The sequence below is a fragment of the Nyctereutes procyonoides genome, unplaced genomic scaffold (genome assembly GCF_905146905.1).
Source record: "Nyctereutes procyonoides isolate TBG_1078 unplaced genomic scaffold, NYPRO_anot_genome, whole genome shotgun sequence".
NCBI classification, from domain to species: domain Eukaryota; kingdom Metazoa; phylum Chordata; class Mammalia; order Carnivora; family Canidae; genus Nyctereutes; species Nyctereutes procyonoides.
In genome coordinates, this window is record NW_026575020.1 from 44,672,126 (window position 1) to 44,698,091 (window position 25,966).

The 25,966-nt window shown below is 34.9% G+C and overlaps 1 protein-coding gene across 1 annotated transcript in view; it reads left to right on the top strand.

Moving 5' to 3' along the window:
- EFCAB13 (EF-hand calcium binding domain 13) overlaps positions 1-25,966 on the top strand; it is a 75,371-nt gene that overhangs the window by 27,592 nt on the left and 21,813 nt on the right. The window contains 10 exon segments of the mRNA XM_055311552.1: positions 163-658; positions 2,919-2,984; positions 2,987-3,055; positions 4,415-4,486; positions 10,420-10,503; positions 10,767-10,829; positions 14,726-14,800; positions 17,002-17,151; positions 19,546-19,617; positions 23,100-23,243. Coding sequence (XP_055167527.1) covers positions 163-658; positions 2,919-2,984; positions 2,987-3,055; positions 4,415-4,486; positions 10,420-10,503; positions 10,767-10,829; positions 14,726-14,800; positions 17,002-17,151; positions 19,546-19,617; positions 23,100-23,243 — 1,291 coding nt within the window.

Here is a 25,966-nt window from a genome sequence, read left to right on the forward strand (position 1 = left end):
TTTCACTTCTGTTTTTTTTTTTTACATGTTAACTTTGTTTTATTTATTTAAGCAATTGATAATTTCTTGAATAGTTTTCATGAGAACTTAGTTAATATTTTTAAAAAACTATTTCAAATTGTACAGGTAAATTAAACAATTAAATATGTTTCTCTTGCTTAGCAGTTACAGAATGGTCAAGCCCTGGACAAATCTACTTCTAACAGAAAGTTATCAAATATATCAGAATGCTATCTACAATATAGGAAGAAAAATATTTTATCTTCCAGACCATTTGAACCATCATTATTCCCAAAGTTAAGTAGAAAACACCTCCAATACCATAAAATTATAGAGGATAATGATTACCTTGAATTTAGAAGATCAAAAAATCCTTTGCAAATAAAAAAATTCCTAAGTGAGGTTGATAGCAGCAATATAGGATTCCAGGAACTATATTCAAAGGATGGCATAAGCTTTAAGAAAAGTTCAGAGAAGATTGAAATTCATGACTCAAAGTCTATACCACATAACTTGAAGAGTATTACAAGCCTCAAAAAGTCTCTGGATAAAAGTGATACTTTTAGTATCCCCAAACTTCAGAAGCCAACTGTGAGAAGGCATTCCAGCCCCCTAAAACAGGTTTCATCAAAGGAAAAAACTGCAGTGAATGCTCTGGGTTAGTATCATGTATGTAAGTCAAAATCTAGGTCCTTGAGTTCTTGAATCATCAGAGAAACATACTGAATCAATCAGTTATTAGATAATTGTATGCATTTCAATTGTCAGTACTTTTGAGTAACCATGACTTCTGGTCTGTAGGCCAATGCATATAAACTGTGGTTTTGGTGATTGTGCCTTTCCAGATGCTCCCTTTTTCAGATGCCTAACTTTGACCAAGAAGCTGATTCAGTGATTAATTGGACTCACTCAAGTTCAAGAAAAGAGAGGACCTGTAGTCTTTTGGAAATGCTTATTTTACAGTTTATTTAACCAAGTATGTAAGAAGTCTATGTGAAATTTTTGCTCAGATTCCATAACTTAAATATATGCTATCCATATCCAGTATAATATAATAATACTTCAGATATTATCTCTTATGGATATGGGAATATCAAGAGAAAATTAATATTATATATCTCAGCTCATCAGGGCTTTATGGTCTTCTTCAAAGATGAGCAATAGTTCCCAATCAATATGTGTTTTCTTCCTTCTGTGGTACCTCTATTACAGAAATAGTACATATGGAACTTCAATTCTCCTTCCTTTAGTCTTGACTGAAGTTAAGTTTATTTTCTTTAAAGAAACTAGTGACCTTTTTATTGCATTTCATATTACATGTGATTGTTAAATTAGTGCTTAGCGAAATATTAGTGATTCTTATACAGTAATGCATATTACAATAACTCATTTGAAAAGGGAGTGTGTTCTATTAAGGAGGCACAATCAGATTTTCATTCTGATTCCTTTACTAATGCACTACTATTACTCTGTGCCTTATTCCTATTTCTGAGTTTTTTATATTCCAGGAAGAATTAGAACCCTGGTTAAAGGAATAATGGAAGAATAGGCATTTAGCCAGTGAGTAGAAGATTGTGGAATAAAGTGGTTATCTATCTTCCTGGTGTCACTAAAATCAAATCACCTACCATTGCCATACTTAATGTTCCATATGTAGAGAAGTATGAAATAGTTTATCTGGTATAAGTTCTCAAAATAAATTGATGGTAATTGAGCATCTATGAAATATGACTGTCACTTGATTTACATTTTTAAAACATTTTTAGCTTTTCATTTTAAAATAGCTTTAAAGTCATAATAATTATACAAAGGTAAAGACATCCCTATATATTTTTCATCTAGTTTTCCCAGGTGTTAAGATCTGATATAACCACAGTAAATGTACAAAACCAATAAATTAATGGTGATACAATATTTACTATTCTGAAACCATATTCAATTTTTTTCATTTGGTCCATAAATGTCCTTTTTCTGGTTCAAGGTTTCATCCAGGATCATACATTACATTGAGTTGTCATGTGTCCTTAATGTCCTCCAATCTGGGATGATTTCATGACCATGACACTTTTGAAGAGTATTGACTAGTTATTTTGTATAATGTCCCTCATTTGTAGTTTTCCTTGTATTTCTTCATGAATAAGTTCAGGTTATGCATTTTTGGCTGGAATACCACTGAAGTGATATTATGTCCATCTTAGTGTGTGATATTACAGGGCTCATCATAGCCATGTGTATCTACTTCTAAAATTTTATGATTTGGGGACACCTGGGTGGCTCAGTGGTTGAATATCTGCCTTCGGCTCAGAGCGTGATCCTAGAGTTTCAGGATCGAGTCCCTTATTGGGCTACTGCATGGAGCCAGCTTCTCCTCCCTCTGCCTATGTCTCTGCCTCACTCTCTGTCTTTCATGAATAAATATATAGAATCTTTAAATAAATAAAATCTTATGATTTTTGAAGATTGTGAACTGAAAGCATGATAGAGTAAAGTGATAAGAAGGGGAAGAACTCTCATTTTTTATTTAGAATTGTAGAATTTGAACACCTTGATATTTTGATGTCTTGAGCCCATTCATTATATTCTAATCAGAACCAAGCAGTATTGGCTGGGCCACTTGAACAGGCTGTTCCTCCAAACAAGTAGTTTATAAATGTTTATAGAATGTTGGCTAATTCAATTTAAATTTTAAAAAATTTAAAAAAAAGAATTTTCAAGATTGTTTTCTGTTTGAGAGCTATAAGGGAAGTATTTAGGTATAATGTAAGCTACAACAGAAATATGAAAAAACAGTCCTATGAGATGATAATAAGTAGATAAAACTTTCTTTCTGATTACTACATAAAGATTTTGTATACTAATCATTGCTTAAGACACATAAATTCTGTTTCTGAGTAGTCCTCTACATTTTGTATATTTAGAAAACATCTACAAAGCTATCAATAAACTCCAACAAAATTACATTGCTGCAGAAGAACTTCAATCCATTTTCCTTCGATAGGAATTACTTTATCAGACAAAGAGTTCAAGAAGATTGTGACAGACACTACTCAAAATGGTGAGACTGATAATGCCAAACTTTTTGAGAAAATTAGATACTTTTATGGGATAGTATTAAATGAGTAAGTTCTCTCAACTAGGAATAGAACAGAATGGGCTATATTAAAGAAGATTCTAAAAGAACAGATATAAAGATAGAAAGTAGTAGTAGTAGTAGTAGTAGAAGAAGAAGAGGTTGGAGGAAGAGGAGGAGAAGAAGAAAGGAGGAGAAGAAGGAGAAGAAAAAAGAAAGAAGAGGAGGAGGAAGAGGAAAGTAGTTTCTGGAAAGTCTGATCTAATGTGTTGGTTTGGAGGAGCTAGGCCTTTTGTACCTCAGAATTGTTTATGTAAGACTCCATGATTATCCCTAGCTAAGGGAAGCCTGATCCAATTATAGGGAGGTTCAGGCAGTAAGACCACAATATTCAAGGGATCTCTAAGCAATTAGCCTAAGGACCCAAGAAGAAAGAATTGGAGATTCCAAAATGGAAGAGTGCTACAGCTAGGAATTTAGGGCTAGGGATACTTAAACAAAAGGCAAGCAGTTAGTATCTAGATGTTAAATGGCATATCTCAGTTACCAGCCTAAATTTAAGGTAGAGTTTAAGTTTTTACACTTGATCTTAGCCAAAAGGCTGAGAAGCGATTGAGAGTTAAGTTTTTAGGAAAGGCTTTGTATTAGAGAAGTTGTTTTTATCATTTAGTAAGAATTGTCTACAGCAGAAGTTCAGTTGAGGAGAGGTCAGAGGCAACATTTTAGGAAGAGACAGACTTGGGAATATGTTAGAAATGAATTTTTAGAACCTGGGCAAAATGTCCTAGCTAAGGCAAATAGAAAAGATTTGATTTTTTTAAAAATCTAAGGAATAGGTGCTGTTACAATTATTGAGCCCTTTCTGTCACTAATGGACTAGCATGATCACTGATGGAGTGTTTGTATCTAAAAATAGGTAGTTATTTGGATCAGCTGGATACTAGGGGTAGAGAGAGGGACACTTGGGTCTCTAAAGGGCTGGTTAGTATTGTCAAGGGACCTTGATGCACCTTGTGCATATTGACTGAATTTTCATGATGGTGTAAAATAGACTCAAATTTCTCATGGTCCGTCTATATGGGCACTTTTCTTTTTTTTCTATATCTATCAAGTACCTAACGCAGTCCATTGCACTTTATAATAGATATTTAAAAGTTGTTGAGTAATTGTTGAAATGAGCTGACCTAATTTAGAAAGACTCATCTAGGGAGACAAGATATGAAGTTTCAATAGGATGATGATGAAATAAAAGAGAAGTAATTCTTTCCTAGTTGTATTAAAATATGAATTTACCTTTTATGCCAAAATACAACAGAATGCATAATCCAGCTCTTTTTTTTACAGAAAGTGGAATGGTGAAGTTAGATGACTTTATGAGTGCTCTCTCTGTGGAGCAAAGTCTTCCTGAATGTGATGGTAGGTAGGAAGTTTATTTTTAAATGATTTGGAGGAAAGAAGCAGTTAGGTTGAAAAGAGGTTCAACTGAACTAAGCTTGCTTTTCAGATAGATACTTAATAGTCCTGAAATCTTCAGGCAAGCCATTTGCCAGTTTTTTAAAAACTTACTCTATCAAGGTAATAATAGCTAACTTGTTTACATCACAGAGTTGTTATGTGGATTTTAAACATTGTAATGTACTACATAAATGTACAGTAATAGTAAGATTACGAGGAGATCAAATAGGTAATGGCTCCATCATAGCAATTTATTGGGGATTTGATTTAATTTTTATAAGGAACATGTTTGAATGAAACACTGTTTTGATTTACCTTTGTTTTAGAGCGTTTCTAAAAACGATTCTATTGAGGTGTAATTATACACATATAATTCACGCATGCAATTTTTATGAAATTTATAGTCATGCAACCATCACCACAATTAAGTCTTTAAAAATTTTTGCTTGCAATGACTTTATTTTTTTATACAAATAATTAAATATTTTTCAGCAAGATTAAAAGAAATGAAAGATAATAAGGCTTGTTGTTTTTATTTCCTTTTATTTATTCCTATGCTAAAAAGAAAGATAAGCTTTTTGTCTCTTCCCAAAAGATTTCTCAGATAAGGAAAAATTAATCCAAAGGAAGAGATTTTCTCTTATACCTAGATGAAGAGTCTCATTTTTTTTTAAAGATTTTATTTATTCATGAGAGACAGAGAGAGAGGCAGAGACATAGGCAGAGGGAGAAGCAGGCTCTCTGTGGGGAGCCTGATGTGGGACTCATCCCAGGATCCCTGGATCATGACCTGAGCGGAAGGCAGATGCTCAACCACTGAACCACCTAGGTGTCCCAAGAGTCTCATATTTAAAGCTAAATTATCATTTGTCATTTCTGATGAATGCAAGTGCTTAAGTGTCTGGATTTCTTAAAGGCACTATTATCAAATCAATTTCTTGAATGCTTCACCATACAATAATTTATTCACCAACTTAGTCATTGTTTCATTGCTGTTTTGTGAGTTAATATCTTGGTCACAGCTAATTTCCTCCAACCATTTCCCCATTATATCATTTTTAAAATTTATTTTTAATCGTGGTATTTAACACAGAACATAAAAATTGCCATCTTAACCATTTGTAAGTTACAGTTCAATAATGTTAAGTTTAAGTATATTCACTTTGTTGTACAGCCAACCTCCAGAACTACTTCATCTTGCAAAACTGAAACTATACCCATTAAACTACACCTACCCATCTTTGCTCCTCTAGCTTCTGGCAGCCATCATTCTACTTTCTGTGAATTTTGCCCACTCCAGATATTTAAGTGGAATCACACAGTATTTGTCTTTTCATGAATGGCTTATTTCATTTATCATAATACCCTCAAGATTCATCTGTGTTGTAGTATATGTCAGAATTTCTTTCCCTTTTCATGCTAATATTCCATTGCATGCATATACCATATTTTATTTGTTCATTCATTCATTAATATACACTTATGTTACTTCAACCTCTTGGCAGTTGTGATTAGTGCTACTGTGAATGTGGGTATGCAAATATCTCTTTGAGCTGCTGCCTTCAGTTCTCTGGAAATTGGACCAGAAGTGGACATAGTTCATTTTTTATATTTCCACCATTCCTAAAATTATCTCATGGCCATTTGCAGTTAAATCTTTACCTACATCCCAGACAACCACTTATTGACTTTTTTTTAAAAGATTTTATTTATTTATTTGAGAGAGAGAGAGAGTATGGGTATGGGTGAACAGTAGGGGAGAGGCAAAGGGGCAGGGAGAAGCAGACTCCCTGACTCAGGGCTCGAATCCAGAACCCTGAGATCATGACCTGAGCCAAAGGCAGATGCTTAACCAACTGAGCCATGTAGGTGCCTTACTTGTCTCCTTTCTATCTGTATAAATTTGCCTCTCTTTTTAATACATTTAATATAAACAAAATCATATAACATGTGGTCTTTTGTGCCTGATTTCCTTCACTTTTTTTTTTTGAGGCTAATTCAGTGGTTCATTCCTTTTTATTACTAAGTGAATCCAAATTATATTTTATGGATATGCTTTATTGATGGTTCACCAGTTCGTGGACATTTCTTATTTGCCATTTGGGACTAGTATGAATATTGCTGAAATTAAACATACCAGAAATATGTTTGTATTTCTCTTGGATAGATTCCTAGGAGAATAATTGCTAGTATGTGTGGTAAATTCATGTTTTGCTTTTAATAAAATTGGCAAACTGTTTTCCAGAGTTTATGATCAGCAATGTATGAGGATTCTAGTTTCTTCATATCCTTATCAACACTTGGTATTATCTTTTTGTGTATAGCCATTATAATAAATACATAGTGAAATTTCACTATGGTTTTATTTTACATTGCCCTAATGACTAATAATGTCAAGTATATTTGTACATGCTTACTAGCCATTCATATATCTTTGGTGAAATATATATTCAACTCTTTTGCCCATTTTTAGAATTCCATTTTGATTTATTTGTAGTGTTTCAGAGTATATCTTCAAGTGTACACTTAAAAACTGTAGCTTTTTAAGTCGTTGCTCCAGGTATTACATTATATAAGCATAATTTACCACAGTCTACTGATGCCATCATTTTACCAGTTCAAGTGAAATACAGAAGCCTTATTTCCTTTTACATTCCTCCCCCATTTGTGATATAACTGTCTTAAATATTTTCTCTACATATATTTAAAACCACATTGGGCAGTATTATAATTTTTGTTTCTACCATTTAACTTGATTAAAAAATTCAAGAGAACAAAACACACTATATTTACACCCATATTTTGGCTTACCATTTTTTTTCTTCCTTCCTAACATTCAAGAGTTCTTTCTTTTATCCTTTCCTTTCTGTTAGAACTTTAGCCATTCATAGGTCTACTGGCAACAAATTCTCTTAGTTTTCTTTCATCTGAGAACATCCTGATTTCCTTTTCATTCCTGAAGAATATTTTTTCTGAGTATGGGATCTTAGGTTGGTAGTACTTTCCTTTCAGTACTTGTAAAGTATTGTGCCACTTTATTACGGCTTCTATGGTTTCTGATATAAATCTTTTAATTCAAATTGATTTTCTTTCTCTACAGTGTTTTTCCTTGGACCCTTTCAAGATTTTTTCTTTGTTTTTAGAAGTTTAACTTTAATTATGATGTGTCTTGATATGGATTTCTTTAGATTTTAGTCACGTGTTTAAGGTTTACTTTTTTTTTCTTTTGGATTTGTATGTTAGTCTCTTGCTAAAAATCTAAAAATTTGGGAAATGTTTAAACATTATTTCTTTGAGCACCTTTTTAACCATGGTTTCTTTCTCTTCTTCTGGAACACAAATGTTAGGGGTTTTTTTTGTTTTTTTGTTTTTTTTTTTTGTTTTTTAAGATTTTTAAACATTTATTTGACAGAGAGCAAACAGGAGCAAGGGGGGGTAGATAGGGACAGAGGGAGAAAGACAAGCAGACTCCCCACTGAGTAGGGAGCCCCATGTGAGGGTCCCAGGACCCTCAGATCACAACCTGAGCCAAAGTCAGATGCTTAGCTAACTGAGCCACCCAGGTGCCCCATTAGATTGTTCTTATATGCCTACAGGTCCCTGAAACTGTTCATTTTATTATCAGTTTTCTCAGTGTTGTTCGCTGGGTGATTTCTATTGCTGTCTTTCAGTTCATTGATTCTTTCTCTTTTCCCTTCAGCTGGTGAGTCCAACCACTAAGCTTTTCATTTCAGTTACTGTATTTTTTAATTGTGAAATTTCCATTTGGACTTTCTGTGTTGGTGTCTGTGCAATAGACAAAGCAGGCTGCTCTCCTGGTCTTCACATACTGTCCTTGTACACCAATCAGCCCAGCCAGATATTCTCTGGGCCTTTACCAACTTTTTCCTTCCCCAGAGGCCAGGAGTGGCAAGACAGATGCTGGTTCTTGAAAAGCTGATGTGCTAGATGCATGGATAAACTCATTCCCTCTCCAGGGGGAAACTAAAAGCTAGGATTTTTGTCTACTCTGTGCTGAGCGGACGGGAGGATCACTTGCATCTACCAGCTCAACACACCACCTTTTTTCTACCTAATCAGCTAGCTGTGCTAGACCCATCAGGGTTCCGAGATTGGCAAGATAGAAGCCAGTCTTCTGGGGAGGCCTTTTGGAAAAGTTGTATTGCTGGATGTATGAACCATTGCTGGATGGATGAAGCTGGGAGATTTTTGGATCATACGGTGCTGCGCTGGGGGCAGGCTCTCCAGCTTTTGCGGGAGGTTGTTCCAAATCTTCCTACCAGCTTCAGTGCATCTGGTTTTGCCTTCTCCTGGGGTCTAAGAGCCTTTTAGTTAAGTTTCTGATTTCTCACAAAGGGAATTTATTTATTTTTATTAAAAAATATTTACATTCAGTTTGCCAACATATAGTATAACCCCCTCAAGTGCCCTCTTTAGTGACAAAGGGAATTTATTTTTGATTTTCTACTAAATCAGTGTATTTGAGAGAAGAAGGGTCCGAGGCTTCTTGTTCAACGATCTTGCTGATGTCACTCATCATCTGTTTACTTTTAAATGAGAATTTCTTTCACCTAAAAATTCATTTCACAAGATAGGAACATGTATCTTGTATGTATTTATATATAAGAATCATCTTTTAAATAATCATCTAATTCAGACATCATTTTGATCGTTATTTCTTTGTTTAGCAATCCATAATGATTTTCAGTGACTCCTAATGTTAACTCCTGATAATGGCTTTAATGCCTTCCACTGCCCAGGTTCCTCATTTTACCTGTCCTAATCACTTATTAGAAAACGTCTACTTAAGTTTAATTTGTTCCAAAGTTTATCACACATGCACACATATCTATCAACCTCCTTAATAATTCTATATATTTGCATGTTATTTTAAGAAAGCTTTGACTGCAGTAAAAAATCATCTGTTTAAATTCAATGGATGGAATACTGCCCAGATTTGTGAAACACATAGTCCAAGATATTTTTTTTAATTTTTTTTTAGTTTATTTATGATAGTCACAGAGAGAGAGAGAGAGAGAGAGAGAGAGAGAGAGAGAGAGAGGCAGAGACACAGGCAGAGGGAGAAGCAGGCTCCATGTACCGGGAACCCGACGTGGGATTCGATCCCGGGTCTCCAGGATCGTGCCCTGGGCCAAAGGCAGGCGCTAAACCACTGCGCCACCCAGGGATCCCTATAGTCCAAGATATTAAAAAGACATGTAGGATAGTTATTTCCAAGTAATTATATATACAGAAGATAAACTAGGATAAATTTACCAAAGACTGAGCCATGTATTGCTACAAAAACTTTCCCCCTTATGTCATATGAGATTGAAGGTTTTCTACTTCTGTCTCTGCTACTGAGAAACAGATTACTGGGAAATTTTAAGTTATTAGAGAATTAAATGGGGAAATTGTATAATGTTTTTATTCCTATGCATTTAAATTGTAATTAAATTGGCACTTCCTTAGATACAGAGACTGTAGTAAAGGAGAATATATTTTTGGCTCTGATTTTATACCTTATTAGTTTTTAGTATTATTAAAGATCCTGGTAATTCTTTTTATGCATAACATTCCTGAAGCTCTTTTATATGTTAACTTAGTGTTAGAACTAAAATTCATCTTACTATTGGTGTTTTCTTTTTTGACTGATATTTATTTTTTTAAAGATTTTATTTATTCATGAGAGACAGAGAGAGAGAGGTAGAGACACAGGCAGAGGAATTATTATATATATTATCCCTCCCTCCATGCAGGGAGCCCGATTCGGGACTCGATCCCGGGACTCCAGAATCACGCCCTGGGCCAAAGGCAAGCGCTAAACTGCTGAGCCACCCGGGATCCCTCTTGACTGATATTTAATACTTATTAGCATACTGCTTTATTTTTAGTGTTCATTGATGTCATTAAAGCCATTGATGAAAGTAAAGATGAAAATATGAATTATGAGGATCTGAATACTTCAGCATTTTGGAGTTTACCTTTCTTTTTTTTAATAATTTATTTTTTATTGGTGTTCAATTTGCCAACATACAGAATAACACCCAGTGCTCATCCCATCAAGTGTCCCCCTCAGTGCCCGTCACCCATTCACCCCCACCCTCCACCCTCCTCCCCTTCCACCACCCCTAGTTTGTTTCCCAGAGTTAGGAGTCTTCATGTTCTGTCTCCCTTTCTGATATTTCCTACCCATTTCTTCTCCCTTCCCTTCTATTCCCTTTCACTATTATTTATATTCTCCAAATGAATGACCTTTCTAAGCCAGAATTTAAGAAGATTTTAGAATTGACTGAAGCTAATGGTAAGTGATACGTTTTCAGGAAAACTGGGTTGACACATATGAAAGAGGATCACTTTGCTATTTTTTTCTCCTCAAGATAATAACTTCATTATTTTTATTAGAAAAAAGTCCATTAAAATTAAATCAATATGGAAAAATACTCAAAAGTACAACAAAACCCACAAAATCCCATTATCCAGAAATAACCAGTATTAACTGCCTTTTCAGACATTTTTTTCCTATAGGCAAAAATGCAAACAAAAAGAAAGTTCCGTGATTTTGCTTTCTGACAAGATAGAAGTCAGGACAAAAGGCATTAAATGAGACAAAGTACTGTTTATTATTTCAAAGCCCACAATTCATAATGAAGGTACTAGTTTTGAGTATCTACACTCTTGTAACTTAGCAACAACTTTTCTAAAGGGAATGGGTGGTAGTGATGTAGACAAGTGGGTGGGATTATAGGTAAACTAAGAATGGCCATGAATTGATAATATTTGCAGCTACAAGGAGAGTACGTGAGCTTTTATTACAAAAGCTTTTTGTGTATACTTTTTATTTTGTGTATATTTGGTTTTCCATAATAAGTAAAAAAAAAAGGAAAAAAGAAATAGAAACAAATATAAGACATGTAAGACCTATGTAGAGGAAATGATAAGACTGTGTTAAGACAGTATAGAATACCTACTTGGGAATATATCCCATATTCATGAATTCAGAGACCCAAGACTGTCAATTCTCCTAATTAATTTATCCAAAGCAATTCTATTAAAACCTTAACTTTTTTGATGAGTTAATTCTAATATTTGTATGTATGAACAAAGGCCAAGAATAGTTAAAACACTCTTGAGGAAGAAAAACATGTGGTATTGGAGGGAACTTGCTCTCCTGGATGTGAAGACTCATTATAAAACTATAGTAAATAAAACAGTGTAAGGATGGCACAGGTTATAGAGAAATTGACTGATAGGACAGGATCAGAAACTTCCAAATATATCCACACACAAAAATGGAAACATATGTAATGAGATGGCAGATCGCAGAGGGGAGAAAACACCATTTAATAAATGGTGCTGGAATAATAAATTACTCAAACTCAAAAAATGGAATCAGATCCCTATCTATTAAAAAAAGATCCCTATCTATTTATCATATTCAGTAATAATTTCTAGATGTGAACCGTAAAAGTTTTACAAGAAAAGAGATGAAAAATTTTCTAAGGAAGGATTATTATTTTTATGTGTTATTTATTTAAATTCAATTAGTCAACATATAGAACATCATTAGTTTCAGATGTTGAGTTCAGTGATTCATCAGTTGTGTATAACTCCCATTGCTCATCACATCACATGCCCTCCTTAATGCCCATCACCCAGTTACCCCTGCCCACTACCTCCCCTCCAGCAACCCTCAGTTTCTTTCTCATAGTTAAGAGTCTCTCATGGTTTGTCTCCTTCTGATTTCTTCCCATTCTGTTTTTCCCTCCCTGCCCCTAGGATCCTCTGCACTGTTTCTTATATTCCTCATATGAGTGAAACCATATGATAATTGTCTTTCTCTGATTGACTTATTTTGCTCAGTATAATACTCTCCAGTTCCATCCATGCCAATGTAAATGGTAAGATTTCATCTTTTCTGATGGCTGAGTAATATTCCATTGTGTGTGTGTATGTATGTATGTGTGTGTCTATACACACCATATCTTTATCCACTCATCCATCAATAGACAGCTCTTTCCATAGTTTGGCTGTTGTCAACATTGCTGCTATAAACATTGGGGTGTACGTGCCCCTTTGGATCACTACATTTGTATCTTTGGGGTTAATACCTAGTAGTGTAATTGCTGAGTCATATAGGGTAACTCTACTTTTAGCTTCTTGAAGAGAAACCTCCATACTGTTTTCCAGAGTGGCTGTACCACCTTGCATTCCCACTCACAATGTAAGAGGGTTCCCCTTTCTTCACACCCTTGCCAACATTTGTTGTTTCCTGACTTGTTAATTTTAGAGGAAGGTTTATTTTTAAGATACGAAATCAACCAGAAAAGTTGATAAATTTGACTACAATTAAATTAAAAACTTTTCTTTATTAAAAGATAATATAAAAAGAATGAAAATACAAGTCACAAATGGAGTGAAGATTATTTGGAACACTCATAATAGCAAAATATTGTGGAGAATATATAGGGAACCCCTAAAGTTAACAACCCAATACAAAAATGGCTAAATTACAAGAATAGCCTTTGCTAGATGAAGGAACATAAGTTACTAATAATCATATGAAAAGACTCTCAACATCATTAATAATCAGGGAAAAGCAAAATTTAGGTCACAATGAAATATCTTTTTATACCCAGTAGATTGGCAAAAGTTAAATCTATTAATTTATTTTTTTAATTATTTATTTATTTATTTATTTTTTAAATCTATTAATTTAATTGTTGGTAAATACAGCAAAAATGGTAAAGGAACTTTGAAAAACATTATGTAGTATTTTGTAAGGTTTTCATACATTGTGACTTAGAAAATTCATGTTTAGCTATAGATCTCAAAAAATCTCTTGCACACAGGTACAAGAGACATGTTTAAAAATGTTCATGGCAGCACTGATCTCAATAGCTAAAAAAAAAAAGAAACAAGAAAAAAACATAATTGGTGATAGAATGTATAAAGAGGTTGTGATATATACCTTTGGTGCATAATGAAATACTAATAGTGTATATGTTAATGAAAACAAACTATAGTAATATACTATATGGATCATTCTTGGAAATATAATATTGAATGAAAAAAGCAAGTCTCAGATTGTTATAAAGGAATATTTTGTTTATCCTGTTTAAAATGATATGTAGAAAAGCAAGAGATTTTAAAAGTTTAACCATGTTTCTCTGTAGAGAAACAGGAGAATGGAATGTTTTAGAAAAGCACAGAAGCAGATACAGTGGTATTAATAATGTTCTTGGATGGTGGGTTCAGTGGTGAGCTGAAATGTATGTGTATCAAATAGATATTATCAAAAATTAGGGAATCTATTGCTTTAGAAAGTTGTATGTTCCTGTTAGTGAATATAAATCTTCATTAACTCTAATATTCGCCCAGAATTTTTTAAAATCTCATTTTTTAAAGTCTCCAAATATTTGGTTAAGAGTACAAAATGAAAAAAAAAAGAATACAAAATGATTTGGTAGTCCTTAAAGTAAACTTTTCAAAGATATTTAATCTTGGGAATAGGACAATAGGCTTTTATAGATTAGAATTAGAATTTTGTGTGTGTGTGTGTGATAAGCAAAGGAGTAGAGTTCTCAAAACCTTGTTATATTTATATAAAACCTTTATGTGTGGCCCTGGAAAATTCTTAAAAATTTTTTATCCATCCTAATATTGGGATATTATATATAATTAAGGAAAGACATTTTCTAAGTAAAAATGACTATTAAAGTGTTTACTAGTTTCAGTAGTATACTGGAATAGAGATAGCAATATGAATGGTAGCCTGATGTAAAAGAAATCAGAAGTCAAGACGGCTCACTTCTAATCTCTGATCTCATATTTCCTTTTATGACCTTGGGAAAAAAATCATGATGTCATATATAAGTATTTTTTTTAAATATGGAAAATAACATGCTAATTTTTGACCTACATACCTTAGTGAGTTGTTGCAAGGCCAAGATAAGGTAATGTAAGTTAAAATTAGAAATGTTGTACACTTGTGACTAGAAGTATTTTGATTAATTTTCCTGGCAATTTTCAGTGTGTTTTTTCTCCCTGTAAGGTGAATTGCTTTTTCCTCATATAATTGTATATTTTTAGTGGTATTAGTTAATCTCCCTAAATAGAGAATTTATTTTACAAAATTCAGTATTTGTCTTAATAATTTAATACTTGAAGATACTGAAGAAAATGTTCTTTTCTCTTTAGAAACAAAAAAAGTGAATTTTAAAGAATTCATTGATACAGTGATGACCAATACAGAATGCTTCTCTGAAAAACTATGTAAGAACATTATATTTTGTGCATTTAATATATCAAATAGTATGACAGATTTTAGAAGACTATAATATACCAAAAGAGGTAGTCATTCTACAGGTCATCAGGCAAATAAATGCCTGGCTTACTGCTGATATGGTTGGCCTTAATTTTCTCCATTAATGATCCCTATATCTATAACACCTTCCACGTGCAAATGAATTGAAAACTATCATATTGTTACTGTTTATCCTCACGCTAGAGAGAGTTAGAACCATGTATATAAAATGCATTTTGGGACGATTTAAAATGTCTTCCCAATTTGGGGAAGTGATGCCATCTAGTGACTATAGCTGAGTGCTAATATGCAGATTTTCTACTTTCAGCTGTTTGTAATCTTCCAATTCAGTAACTTTATTGAGCCATTGTTACGTACCAGGCTTAATGTTAAGCTGTGAGTGTGTTAAACTGAGAAAGACACTCTTGCCACTCATTAGCATTTTAAATGGAGTAAAGTTAATACTTTAAAAATTGGGGTTAGTGGCACCTGGGTGTGTGGCACGCTCTCCCCTGGGGTGCACTTCCTTTGTTAGTGATGTCGGGAACCTGCCCCTCCTGAGTTCCCAGCAAGCGCCTTTCCATCCGTGAAGATTGTTAAAGTTCCTGCTTCTCCGGGACTGGGCTTTCCTGTCCTGGAGGCTCTCCCCACCCGGCCTTAGCCCGGCTCCTTATGGGGGGGGGGGCTGAGGGGGGCAGAGGGCCCTCCCCCACTGGATGCTTATTTATTTATTTATATTTATTTATTTCCGTCTTCCTACCTTGATAGAAGTACGAATTCTTCTCACTGTAGCATTCCAGCTGTTCTCTCTTTAAATCTCAGGGCGAATTCGTAGGTTTTCAGAATGATTTGAAAGTTATCTAGGTAAGTTGGTGGGGACAGGTGACTTGGGGGTCTGACTCTTCCTCCATCTTACCCCCTCCCTCTTCTCTTAGTTTTTAATACCGCTATCCACCCAATTGCTCAGTTCTCAAACGCAGGAGTTCTTGATGGCTCCAGCCTCTCATTTAATTCATCACTAAATACTCTGAGACTTGGGGCATCTGGCTAGTTCAGTTGGTATAGCATGTGATTCGATCTCTGGGTTATAAGTTTGAGCCCCACCTTGGATGTGGAGATTACTTAAAAATAAAATCTTAAAAAAGTTAATATATTCTCAGGTTCATTCTCAAAACACATCCTTTATTTGTCCACTTCTCATTAGCTTCGTCACTATTACCCTTGTTGAAGCTACTGTCCTCTTTTTCTCTGAACTGCTACAGTAACTTCCTAGATGCCTGATCTTCCAGAGAATCCATTCTCAATACAGCAGCAGAGTGATCTTTTACACATTTGTAATGAGATAATTTCACCCCACACACACATTAAATCTTCCATTAAAGTCTGCTGGAATTTAAAAAAAAAAAACCAAAAACTTCATCCCATGGTCTGCAGTGATAGATTGAAGAGAAAATAAGATCCAGGGAAGAATTTTGGGGGAAGATATAGAACAAAAGCTATTTTTTTAAACCTTTATTTATTTTTTTAAGACTTTATTTATTCATGACACACACACACACACACACACACACACACACAGGCAGAGACACAGGCAGAGGGAGAAGCAGGCTCCATGCAGGGAGCCCAACGTGGGATTGATCCCCCAGGTCCCCAGGATCAGGCCCTGGGTTGAAGGTGGCGCTAAATCGCTGAGCCACCCAGGCTGCCCAAACAAAAACTATTTAATTCATGGTTTTATCAATTGGGTTTATTTATGAATTCAGACATGTTTAAATTATAATGCAATGCAAATTACTCTTTATATGGTTATTCAGGGGTGGGATCACTATAAATTCTTAGAATATCTCAGAATCCTCAGACACACTAATTTTGATATTAAATATTTTATTGTGTTTTGATACATGAAAATTGGCAAGGATGCCTGGGTGGCTCAGTCAGTAGAGCATGGGACTCCTGATCTTGGGATTGTTGGTTTGAGCCCCACATTAGGCATAGGAATTATATAAAAATAAAAGCTTAAAAAAAAGAAAATTGGCAATTATTTATGCTGTATTTTTTATTATTCTTAACCATAAAAACCTTGATTCCTGACTAGTCGAGATAATAAGCCTACTATATTAACTTCTTGGACAAGCATGTTGTTAAAACTTGTGTGTTATCTACCCTTTAGTATTGCCTGCTATTATTGAAAACCTCCACAAGCTCAGCAAAGAGAAAATGAATGCTTCTCACCTGTGGAACACTCTGTCTAGGATGAATAGTAACTTGAAAAAAAAAAAAAAAGAATTCATAGATGCACTGAAATTAGCAATAATTGATGGTTAAGTATTCCAAATACTAAAATTAAAAGATATACAAGAATATGTTCTGTCTTCTATCAATCTTTATTTTTCCTTGTATCTCCTATTTGGTGATATGCCAATATACACATTTAGGAAAAATAAAGCTCAGATTGTCCTATAGAAAAAATGTTAATATCTAATTTATTATTACTCTAAATTAATCAAATATGCATTCACTACTTTCAAGTTGTGTAACATGTTACTGGAAAATGAGCACAGTGAACACAGAAGGGATTGTTAGGAAATGTTAAGCGATCTATTACATTTTTTTTATTAACACTACTTAATTAGGATATCCATATGGTTTTGTTGAAATAAGCTTTTACTTAATTTGCAAGAAAAACACATCTGATGGTGGCTACCACTTCTACTTAGTTAGCAAGTAAAAAAAAGAATCAAAACAAAAAATAAGTTCACAAAAGTACTGTAAAACAAAGATCATAGACTAGAATTTTAAAAATAAGATTATCATTTACTGCTAATGTTCTGCAGGCCGGATAAAGGGTAGTAGTATACAAGCACAGGTGAACATTTCTACTCCCTCATGAAGTTACAAATGTATTACTATAACTCTTTTATGTATAATGTTTATGCCAAACTAGGCTAGTAACACAAGCATGTGTCTGGGGTCTTAGTCAAAGAACTGTCTTTCCCTCTGAGGATTACTTACCCCTTTTTCTCCATTAAGCTGCTGCTTAAATGCTGCTGGTAATTTTGGACTTTAAATGTGTTGATTGTTTTGTTTATTGAGATATTTGAGATGAAGAGCGATGGTCAAAATAGAGGAGTACTTACTACTCGATAATAGAGATTTAACCCCCCCCTTTTATTGCAAAACTTCCGTTTCTTTTGATAGAGTGAGTGGAACTTGAAGGCAATACGTAGCCAGAAAAAGTATTAGATAGCATTTATTTTAATCAGACCAATAAGGTATTATTTTATGAGTTATTAAAGTAACTTGGCTATATGTAAAATTACTTATTTTGATAATAAAAACCCCATATACTGTATCCTATTCATTATTATATACTTATAAAGGAAAAACACAGTGTATAAAATGTAGATTTTTCTACCATTTAAATCCAGATATACGCATGATTTTGAAAACTTTGTAAACCCCATCTGTCATATCATTTCTTCTTTTAACATTGGACCTTCAGTACAAAGTAATTTAATTCTTATTTTAATGCAGTGGTTTGCAAAGTTTTGAACCTTGTTATATTTGGTTTTGTATTTAAGTTGGTGCTGTTAAAGCAGTAGAATCCTTTTCTTCTAAATGAAATCTTACAGAGTACCTCAATATATAAATCATAAAGGTTGAGTTTCACTGACTAATCTATAAAAGTTGAGTAAGTGAACTGCTTACATGGCTCAGCAGAGACTTAGAAACAAAGAAAAACTTAAAAATGACTGACCTAGGATATTCTTTTTTGATCATGGTGTGTTAAAAAGGAAAAAAAAAGCTGATTTAGATTCCCTCTACTTAGTGAGATTGAAAAATTATTTCTTGGTTATTGATGGTATTACATATCGACTCATTAATATTTTAAAGTATATTTAAACTTTTTAAAAAGTATTTTTATGATGGTTACAAAAAGGCATTGAAAACTAGAAATGGTATTTATCATTGGGCAAATTTAGAAATGCTTCCCAAATACCTCACTTAATAGTGCCGTGTTCTATCCTATGATCATAAAACTACAGTGATTCTAAATCCTTGGTCTGAGGTTCCCTGTCTCTGACTTGGAAAACAAAGTTACTTCTGTCTTCTGTGTTTGTCACTTCGACTTTGTAATCTAGTATCTGCATGTTCTTGTGTAAGAAATGGGTATAAACATGTGTTAGAAATTATAGGGCCATCTGGCATTGGAAAAATCTTTAAAGTTAATCTGGTACAGTATTTTTATCTTCAAACATTTAAAAGGTTAAACTAAAACTGAAGTTTGTTAGTGTTATCTCTAGGAAAATGGATTATGAATTGTACAGTCTCTTGATTGTTGGAGATTGAAAACTCAGCCTTTCTCCTGTAATCTGAAGGTTTATTCTTTCTATAAAATTAATCTTTTGGCTAGTCAACAATATGAAAAAGAAATATGATTCTTATGAGTACATCAAATGACTTACATTTTTATAGATTGCTTCATTGGATCCTGACTTTTGCTTAGTGAGACTGATCTATTAAAAATATTTTTCTTGGGGCAGCCCCGGTGGCTCAGCGGTTTAGCGCCACCTGCAGCCCGGGGCGTGATCCTGGATACCCTGGATGGAGTCCCACATCGGGCACTCTGCATGAAGCCTGCTTCTCCCTCTGCCTGTGTCTCTGCCTCTCTCTCTTTCTCTGTCTCTTTAAAAAGAAAATATTTTTCTTGCAGAGAATGATGAAATACAAGTAGAAGAATTTGGAAAAGTAGTAAAGGAAATGTGTGATGCCTCCAGGTTAAAAGGTAAATACTAGATTACTTGTGACTGTTAAATTTACTTTTATTGAATGGGTGTCTTTTGCTTTGTTTTTTAGTGTTTCTAGTTCTGCTAATTTATGGTTAAAGTGTTGACATTGATCTGTTTTAATTTTTTTTTTTTTAGATTTTATTTATTTATTCATGAGAGACAGAGAGAGAGAGAGGCAGAGATGCAGGCAGAGGGAGAAGCAGGCTCCATGCAGGGAGCCCGATGCGGGACTCGATCCTGGGTCTCCAGGATCACACCCCAGGCTGCAGGCGGCGCTAAACCGCTGCACCACCGGGGCTGCCCGACATTGATCTGTTTTAAAGCAAAATTTGGTTTTGATTAAAAGTTGGCATCTTCCATGATGAAAGAAAAAGGCTTTTTTCTGGAATGGGGTTTGTGTAAAGCTATTTTAAATCCCTTTTTTTGTTTCCTGACTTTGTGTAAAGTCAGCTACTGGCTTTAAAATTTTTCAGATATGAATATTTCCTATATCATTTTAAGTCTCAGACTTAGGATTCTACCCAGTATATAGGCTTCTGTATTATAAAGTTTCTCAGAAATCTTCTACTACTTCCTTTAGTAGACATTCCTCATGTTTCTTTCTTTGGTTTTTGTTAAAATACAAGAGTGGTCATGTACATTTTGGTAGCATAGGTATTTTCTACTCCTTGACTTCCATTTTTGCTTAAAAGTTAAAAACAGAACTAAAACCAATGAAGATCATGTTCATGGAGTCTGTGTACCTTTTTGTATGGAAAATAAGTTTAAAACCACTGCTAATTTATTTGAATAACCCACTTATTTTCCATTTTGTATGGAAAATAAGTTTAAAACCACTGCTAATTTATTTGAATAACCCACTCAAATGATTATTCAATCAATAAGCATTTACCAAGAAAAGAATAACAACATAGGTATATTTTTAGGGAAGCAGATGCTGAATCATTTCTGGGTATGAAGAAATAGGTAAATACTTTTCGGATTTTCAATAACTACTCTGCCCTGGCATATGAAGTTTCTGACATTATTGTTTCTGTTTTAGGTTAGGAAAAGTATTTAATAATTCCCTGTTGACATATAAATGTGTTACTTGGGTCACATAATATAGTTAGCACCAACATAGTATAGTTAATTAGGTTAGCTGTGCTCTAGGAAACAATGCATAGAGGTAGAAAAGAACACGGGCTATGGAGTATGATATATGGTGGTTTGTAGTTTGTTGACTTACCACAACAAGAGAGAGATGGTAATCTCTCTAGGCCATCCTGGCTTCCTCATCTTTAAAACAAGGAAGCTGATAAAATCATATTTCTGATAGAGTTGTCAGACTCAGCTACAAAAACACATGTAAAGCACACAACCTAATTATTAGGCACATATTATATACTTGGTAAATAGTAGTTAATTTTGAGATCAGAGAGGAGAGCTCAGAAAGAGACTGGTATTTAGGACAGGTAACTTTTTATGAGGATGAAGAAAAAAAATTTTGAAATGAAGCTTGAAATGAATTGAGAAAAGAGAACAGATAGAGATTAGGTACCTGAATCTGGGAGATGGTCACAATGATTAGGGGGATGGCACCTGTCAGCTAGTACACTATAAGGCCAATAACTACAGGGAAGACTTAGGAAGTGCCACAGTAGAAGAAAAGTATTAATGCAGCAGGCCTTAAGCTTCTCTCTTTAGAAAAGCCTGCTTGCAGGGCACCTGTGTGGCTCAGTGGTTGAGCATCTGCCTTTGGCCCAGGTTGCGATCTCAGGGTCCTGGAATTGAGTCCTATGTCGCGCTCTCTGCATGGAACCTGCTTTTCCCTGTGCCTATGTCTCTGGCTCTCTCTGTGTTTTGTGAGTAAAGAAATAAAATATTTAGAAAGAAAAGAAAAAAAAGAAAAGCCTGCTTGCGAGGTTGTCTGGCATACTAGAATTTGGCTTTCAAAATGTTCCCTTCATTACTAATGGAGAAGGCTAGTCTACTGTGCCTTGACTGTTGGTGAACTTGGAGGGTCCTAGAAAGTAGACATACTGTGAATAAAGTTCTAAGCTTTCCTTCAACATACACACATAATTTTAAGGGATTATGGTCAGGTATATGATCTTGTAGTTTAAGATTTGGGGGGGGGGCAGGAAATTTTAGGTAATAAGAATCAAGGATGACCAATGGTATGGATGAATTTGGAAAGGAAGTAGAAGCTTTTTGGAGTTAAGAGGTCAAGGTCATCCTTATCATCATTAAATGATAATGGGAAATGGGGTTGAGGGAGGATTATGAACAAGATACCAAGATCCTCAGAGACGGTGAAAATGTGATCAGAAAGTAATAGATGATGGCGTCAGGAGGGTGGTGTAGGTGAATGACAGTCCTGAACTGCAGAGGGGAGGGATAAGGTTTGATTGAAGTTGAAATTAAAATAGCCTGACAGCAGCAGCAGAAATTTAGAAGTGTTTCTCTACTTCTTAGTCTTATGTGGAGCATAAGAGGATGAGCAGTCTCTACTCAAGATGGTTATGCAAGGAAACTGTATTTTAAAGGAAACCAAGTTGTAGTTAAAACAAAGAAGCAGAGCTGATACAGGTTTTTAGGTGCTAGCAAAGCTCAAATTGCCATTTGCAGTTGCCTCCCTATGATGTTAGGAGGATAGAAAGCAAGGCAGGATCAAAGGTACTAAAAAGCTGTGATTTCTATAGCTTTTATAGCTATATTTATATAGCTAATTCCTGATGGTTTTAGTAATAATAATAGTAGTAGTAACTTTATTGCTATTAATATGACATTTATTAAGTGCTTGCCATATATCTAATATTGTTTTAAATGCTTTTCATACATCATCACATTTAATCTCCACATCAACCTTGTGAGGGTAGATAGTATTATCTCATTTTAGATATATGACTTCTGAATTTTATAAAGGAGGTAAGTAATAATTTGCTCAAGGTCACACAGTTCCAGGTGACAAATCCTGGAGCCAGTTTATGAATGCAAGTCTGTCTGACTTAACACTGCCTCCTTTGTAAGAGCTGGTAATAAAGCAAAATTCCAGATGCCAGGGTACAACTGGATCTTGGTAGAATTGAAAAAAAAAAGATTAAGGAGTCCTTGTGATATTCATGTTTCATATTTTACATTTCTCATGATTCTGAAATTTATTTCACTTTGATACAGATAATTTTGTTTGCTGCCATTAGAGCTTCATGGTCAAATAGCTACTTTGTGTAATTGCAGTGAAAAATTCAGTATATGGATCATTTTGGTTGTGCCAATTTTACACTGGCCACCAAAGAAACATGACAGACTAAGGGTATTATGTTGCTGGACTAGAATTCCCTGAGAGCTGGGTTCTTCCCTGGTATTTCTTATTCTTCAATTCAGGATGCGATAAGAACTCTCAGACTGCCACTGACAAAAGTCTTTAGTGATAGCTACTGTTGTTTTTTAAATCAGAGGTTAGTTCAATTACCAAATAACTTTTTTCTATTTCTAGAGTTACAGGACATTACCTTAGCTCTTGATTTGCTTGAAGGTGACATGATACCTAGGAAGAACTTAGAGAGCTTTCTAGGAAATAGTGGGATTAAGTCACCTGAAAAGGAGGTAGAGAAAATTCTTCAATCAAATTTTGTTTCTGGTAAGCATTTAAATATTACTATCAGTTTTTTTGTTGTGGGTAGGAGTACCTATAAAGAAAGTGTGCAAGGTCTTTGTTCAAATAAATGTGCTTTCTACTTTGAGCAAATATCTACAGATATTTGCTTGTATTACTGTAAACATCTTGAAAAGGAGCCTTTCCTCCTTTTTATCCTCTTTTGCAGTTATGAGAATGCTTTTAATAAGAAGGTTGAAATTTTGCGGGGAGTGGGTTTGTGGGTACACTTCCTGAGATATGTCTTGATTTAGTGACTAATGAATAATTTGGAAATTCCAGTTCTGTGAATAGTAAACCGAGCTTTGCCACTTTGTGCCAAGTGGTTATTGGACTTATAATCTTCTTGATATTTTAGCTCCCTTACAGATAGAATCAGAACTAGTATATCGAGGGGCAAGATGGCGGAAGAGTAGGGTCCCCAAATCACCTGTCCCCACCAAATTACCTAGATAACCTTCAAATCATCCTGAAAATCTACGAATTCGGCCTGAGATTTAAAGAGAGACCAGCTGGAATGCTACAGTGAGAAGAGTTCGTGCTTCTATCAAGTACAACTTGTTTTTGGCCACTCTGCACTGAGCAAAATGACTAGAAGGAAAACCTCACCTCCAAAGAAAGAATCAGAAACAGTCCTCTCTCCCACAGAGTTACAAAATCTGGATTACAATTCAATGTCAGAAAGCCAATTCAGAAGCACTATTATACAGCTACTGGTGGCTCTAGAAAAAAGCATTAAGGACTCACGAGACTTCATGACTGCAGAATTTAGATCCAATCAGGCAGAAATTAAAAATCAATTGAATGAGATGCAATCCAAACTAGAAGTCCTAACGACGAGGGTTAACGAGGTGGAAGAACAAGTGAGTGACATAGAACACAAGTTAATGGAAAAGAGGGAAACTGAGGAAAAAAGAGACAGACAATTAAAAGACCATGAAGACAGATTAAGGGAAATAAACGACAGCTGAGGAAGAAAAACCTACATTTAATTGGGGTTCCCGAGGGCGCCGAAAGGGCCAGAGGGCCAGAATATCTATTTGAACAAATCCTAGCTGAAAACTTTCCCAATCTGGGAAGGGAAACAGGCATTCAGATCCAGGAAATAGAGAGATCCCCCCCTAAAATCAATAAAAACCGTTCAACACCTCAACATTTAATAGTGAAGCTTGCAAATTCCAAAGATAAAGAGAAGATCCTTAAAGCAGCAAGAGACAAGAAGTCCCTGACTTTCATGGGGAGGAATATTAGGGTAACAGCAGACCTCTCCACAGAGACCTGGCAGGCCAGAAAGGGCTGGCAGGATATATTCAGGGTCCTAAATGAGAAGAACATGCAACCAAGAATACTTTATCCAGCAAGGCTCTCATTCAAAATGGAAGGAGAGATAAAGAGCTTCCAAGACAGGCAGGAACTGAAAGAATATGTGACCTCCAAACCAGCTCTGCAAGAAATTTTAAGGGGGACTCTTAAAATTCCCCTTTAAGAAGAAGTTCAGTGGAACAATCCACAAAAACAAGGACTAAATAGATATCATGATGACACTAAACTCATATTTGTCAATAGTAACTCTGAATGTGAACGGGCTTAATGGCCCCATCAAAAGGCGCAGGGTGTCAGACTGGATAAAAAAGCAGGACCCATCTATTTGCTGTCTACAAGAGACTCATTTTAGACAGAAGGACACCTACAACCTGAAAATAAAAGGTTGGAGAACCATTTACCATTCAAATGGTTCTCAAAAGAAAGCAGGGGTAGCCATCCTTATATCAGATAAACTAAAATTTACCCCAAAGACTGTAGTGAGAGATGAAGAGGGACACTATATCATACTTAAAGGATCTATCCAACAAGAGGACTTAACAATCCTCAATATATATGCCCCGAATGTGGGAGCTGCCAAATACTTAAACGAATTATTAACCAAAGTGAAGAAATACTTAGATAATAATACACTTATACTTGGTGACTTCAATCTAGCTCTTTCTACCCTCGATAGGTCTTCTAAGCACAACATTTCCAAAGAAACGAGAGCTTTAAATGATACACTGGACCAGATAGATTTCACAGATATCTACCGAACTTTACATCCACACTCAACTGAATACACATTCTTCTCAAGTGCACATGGAACTTTCTCCAGAATAGACCACATACTGGGTCACAAATCGGGTCTGAACCGATACCAAAAGATTGGGATCGTCCCCTGCATATTCTCAGACCATGACGCCTTGAAATTAGAACTAAATCACAACAAGAAGTTTGGAACGACATCAAACACGTGGAGGTTAAGGACCATCCTGCTAAAAGATAAAAGGGTCAACCAGGAAATTAAGGAAGAATTAAAAAGATTCATGGAAACTAATGAGAATGAAGATACAACTGTTCAAAATCTTCGGGATGCAGCAAAAGCAGTTCTGAGGGGGAAATACATCGCAATACAAGCATCCATTCAAAAACTGGAAAGAACTCAAATACAAAAGCTAACCTTACACATAAAGGAGCTAGAGAAAAAACAGCAAATAGACCCGACGCCCAGCAGAAGAAGAGAGTTAATTAAAATTCGAGCAGAACTCAACGAAATTGAGATCAGAAGAACTGTGGAACAGATCAATAGAACCAGGAGTTGGTTCTTCAAAAGAATTAATTAGATAAACCATTAGCCAACCTTATTAAAAAGAGAGAGAAGACTCAAATTAATAAAATCA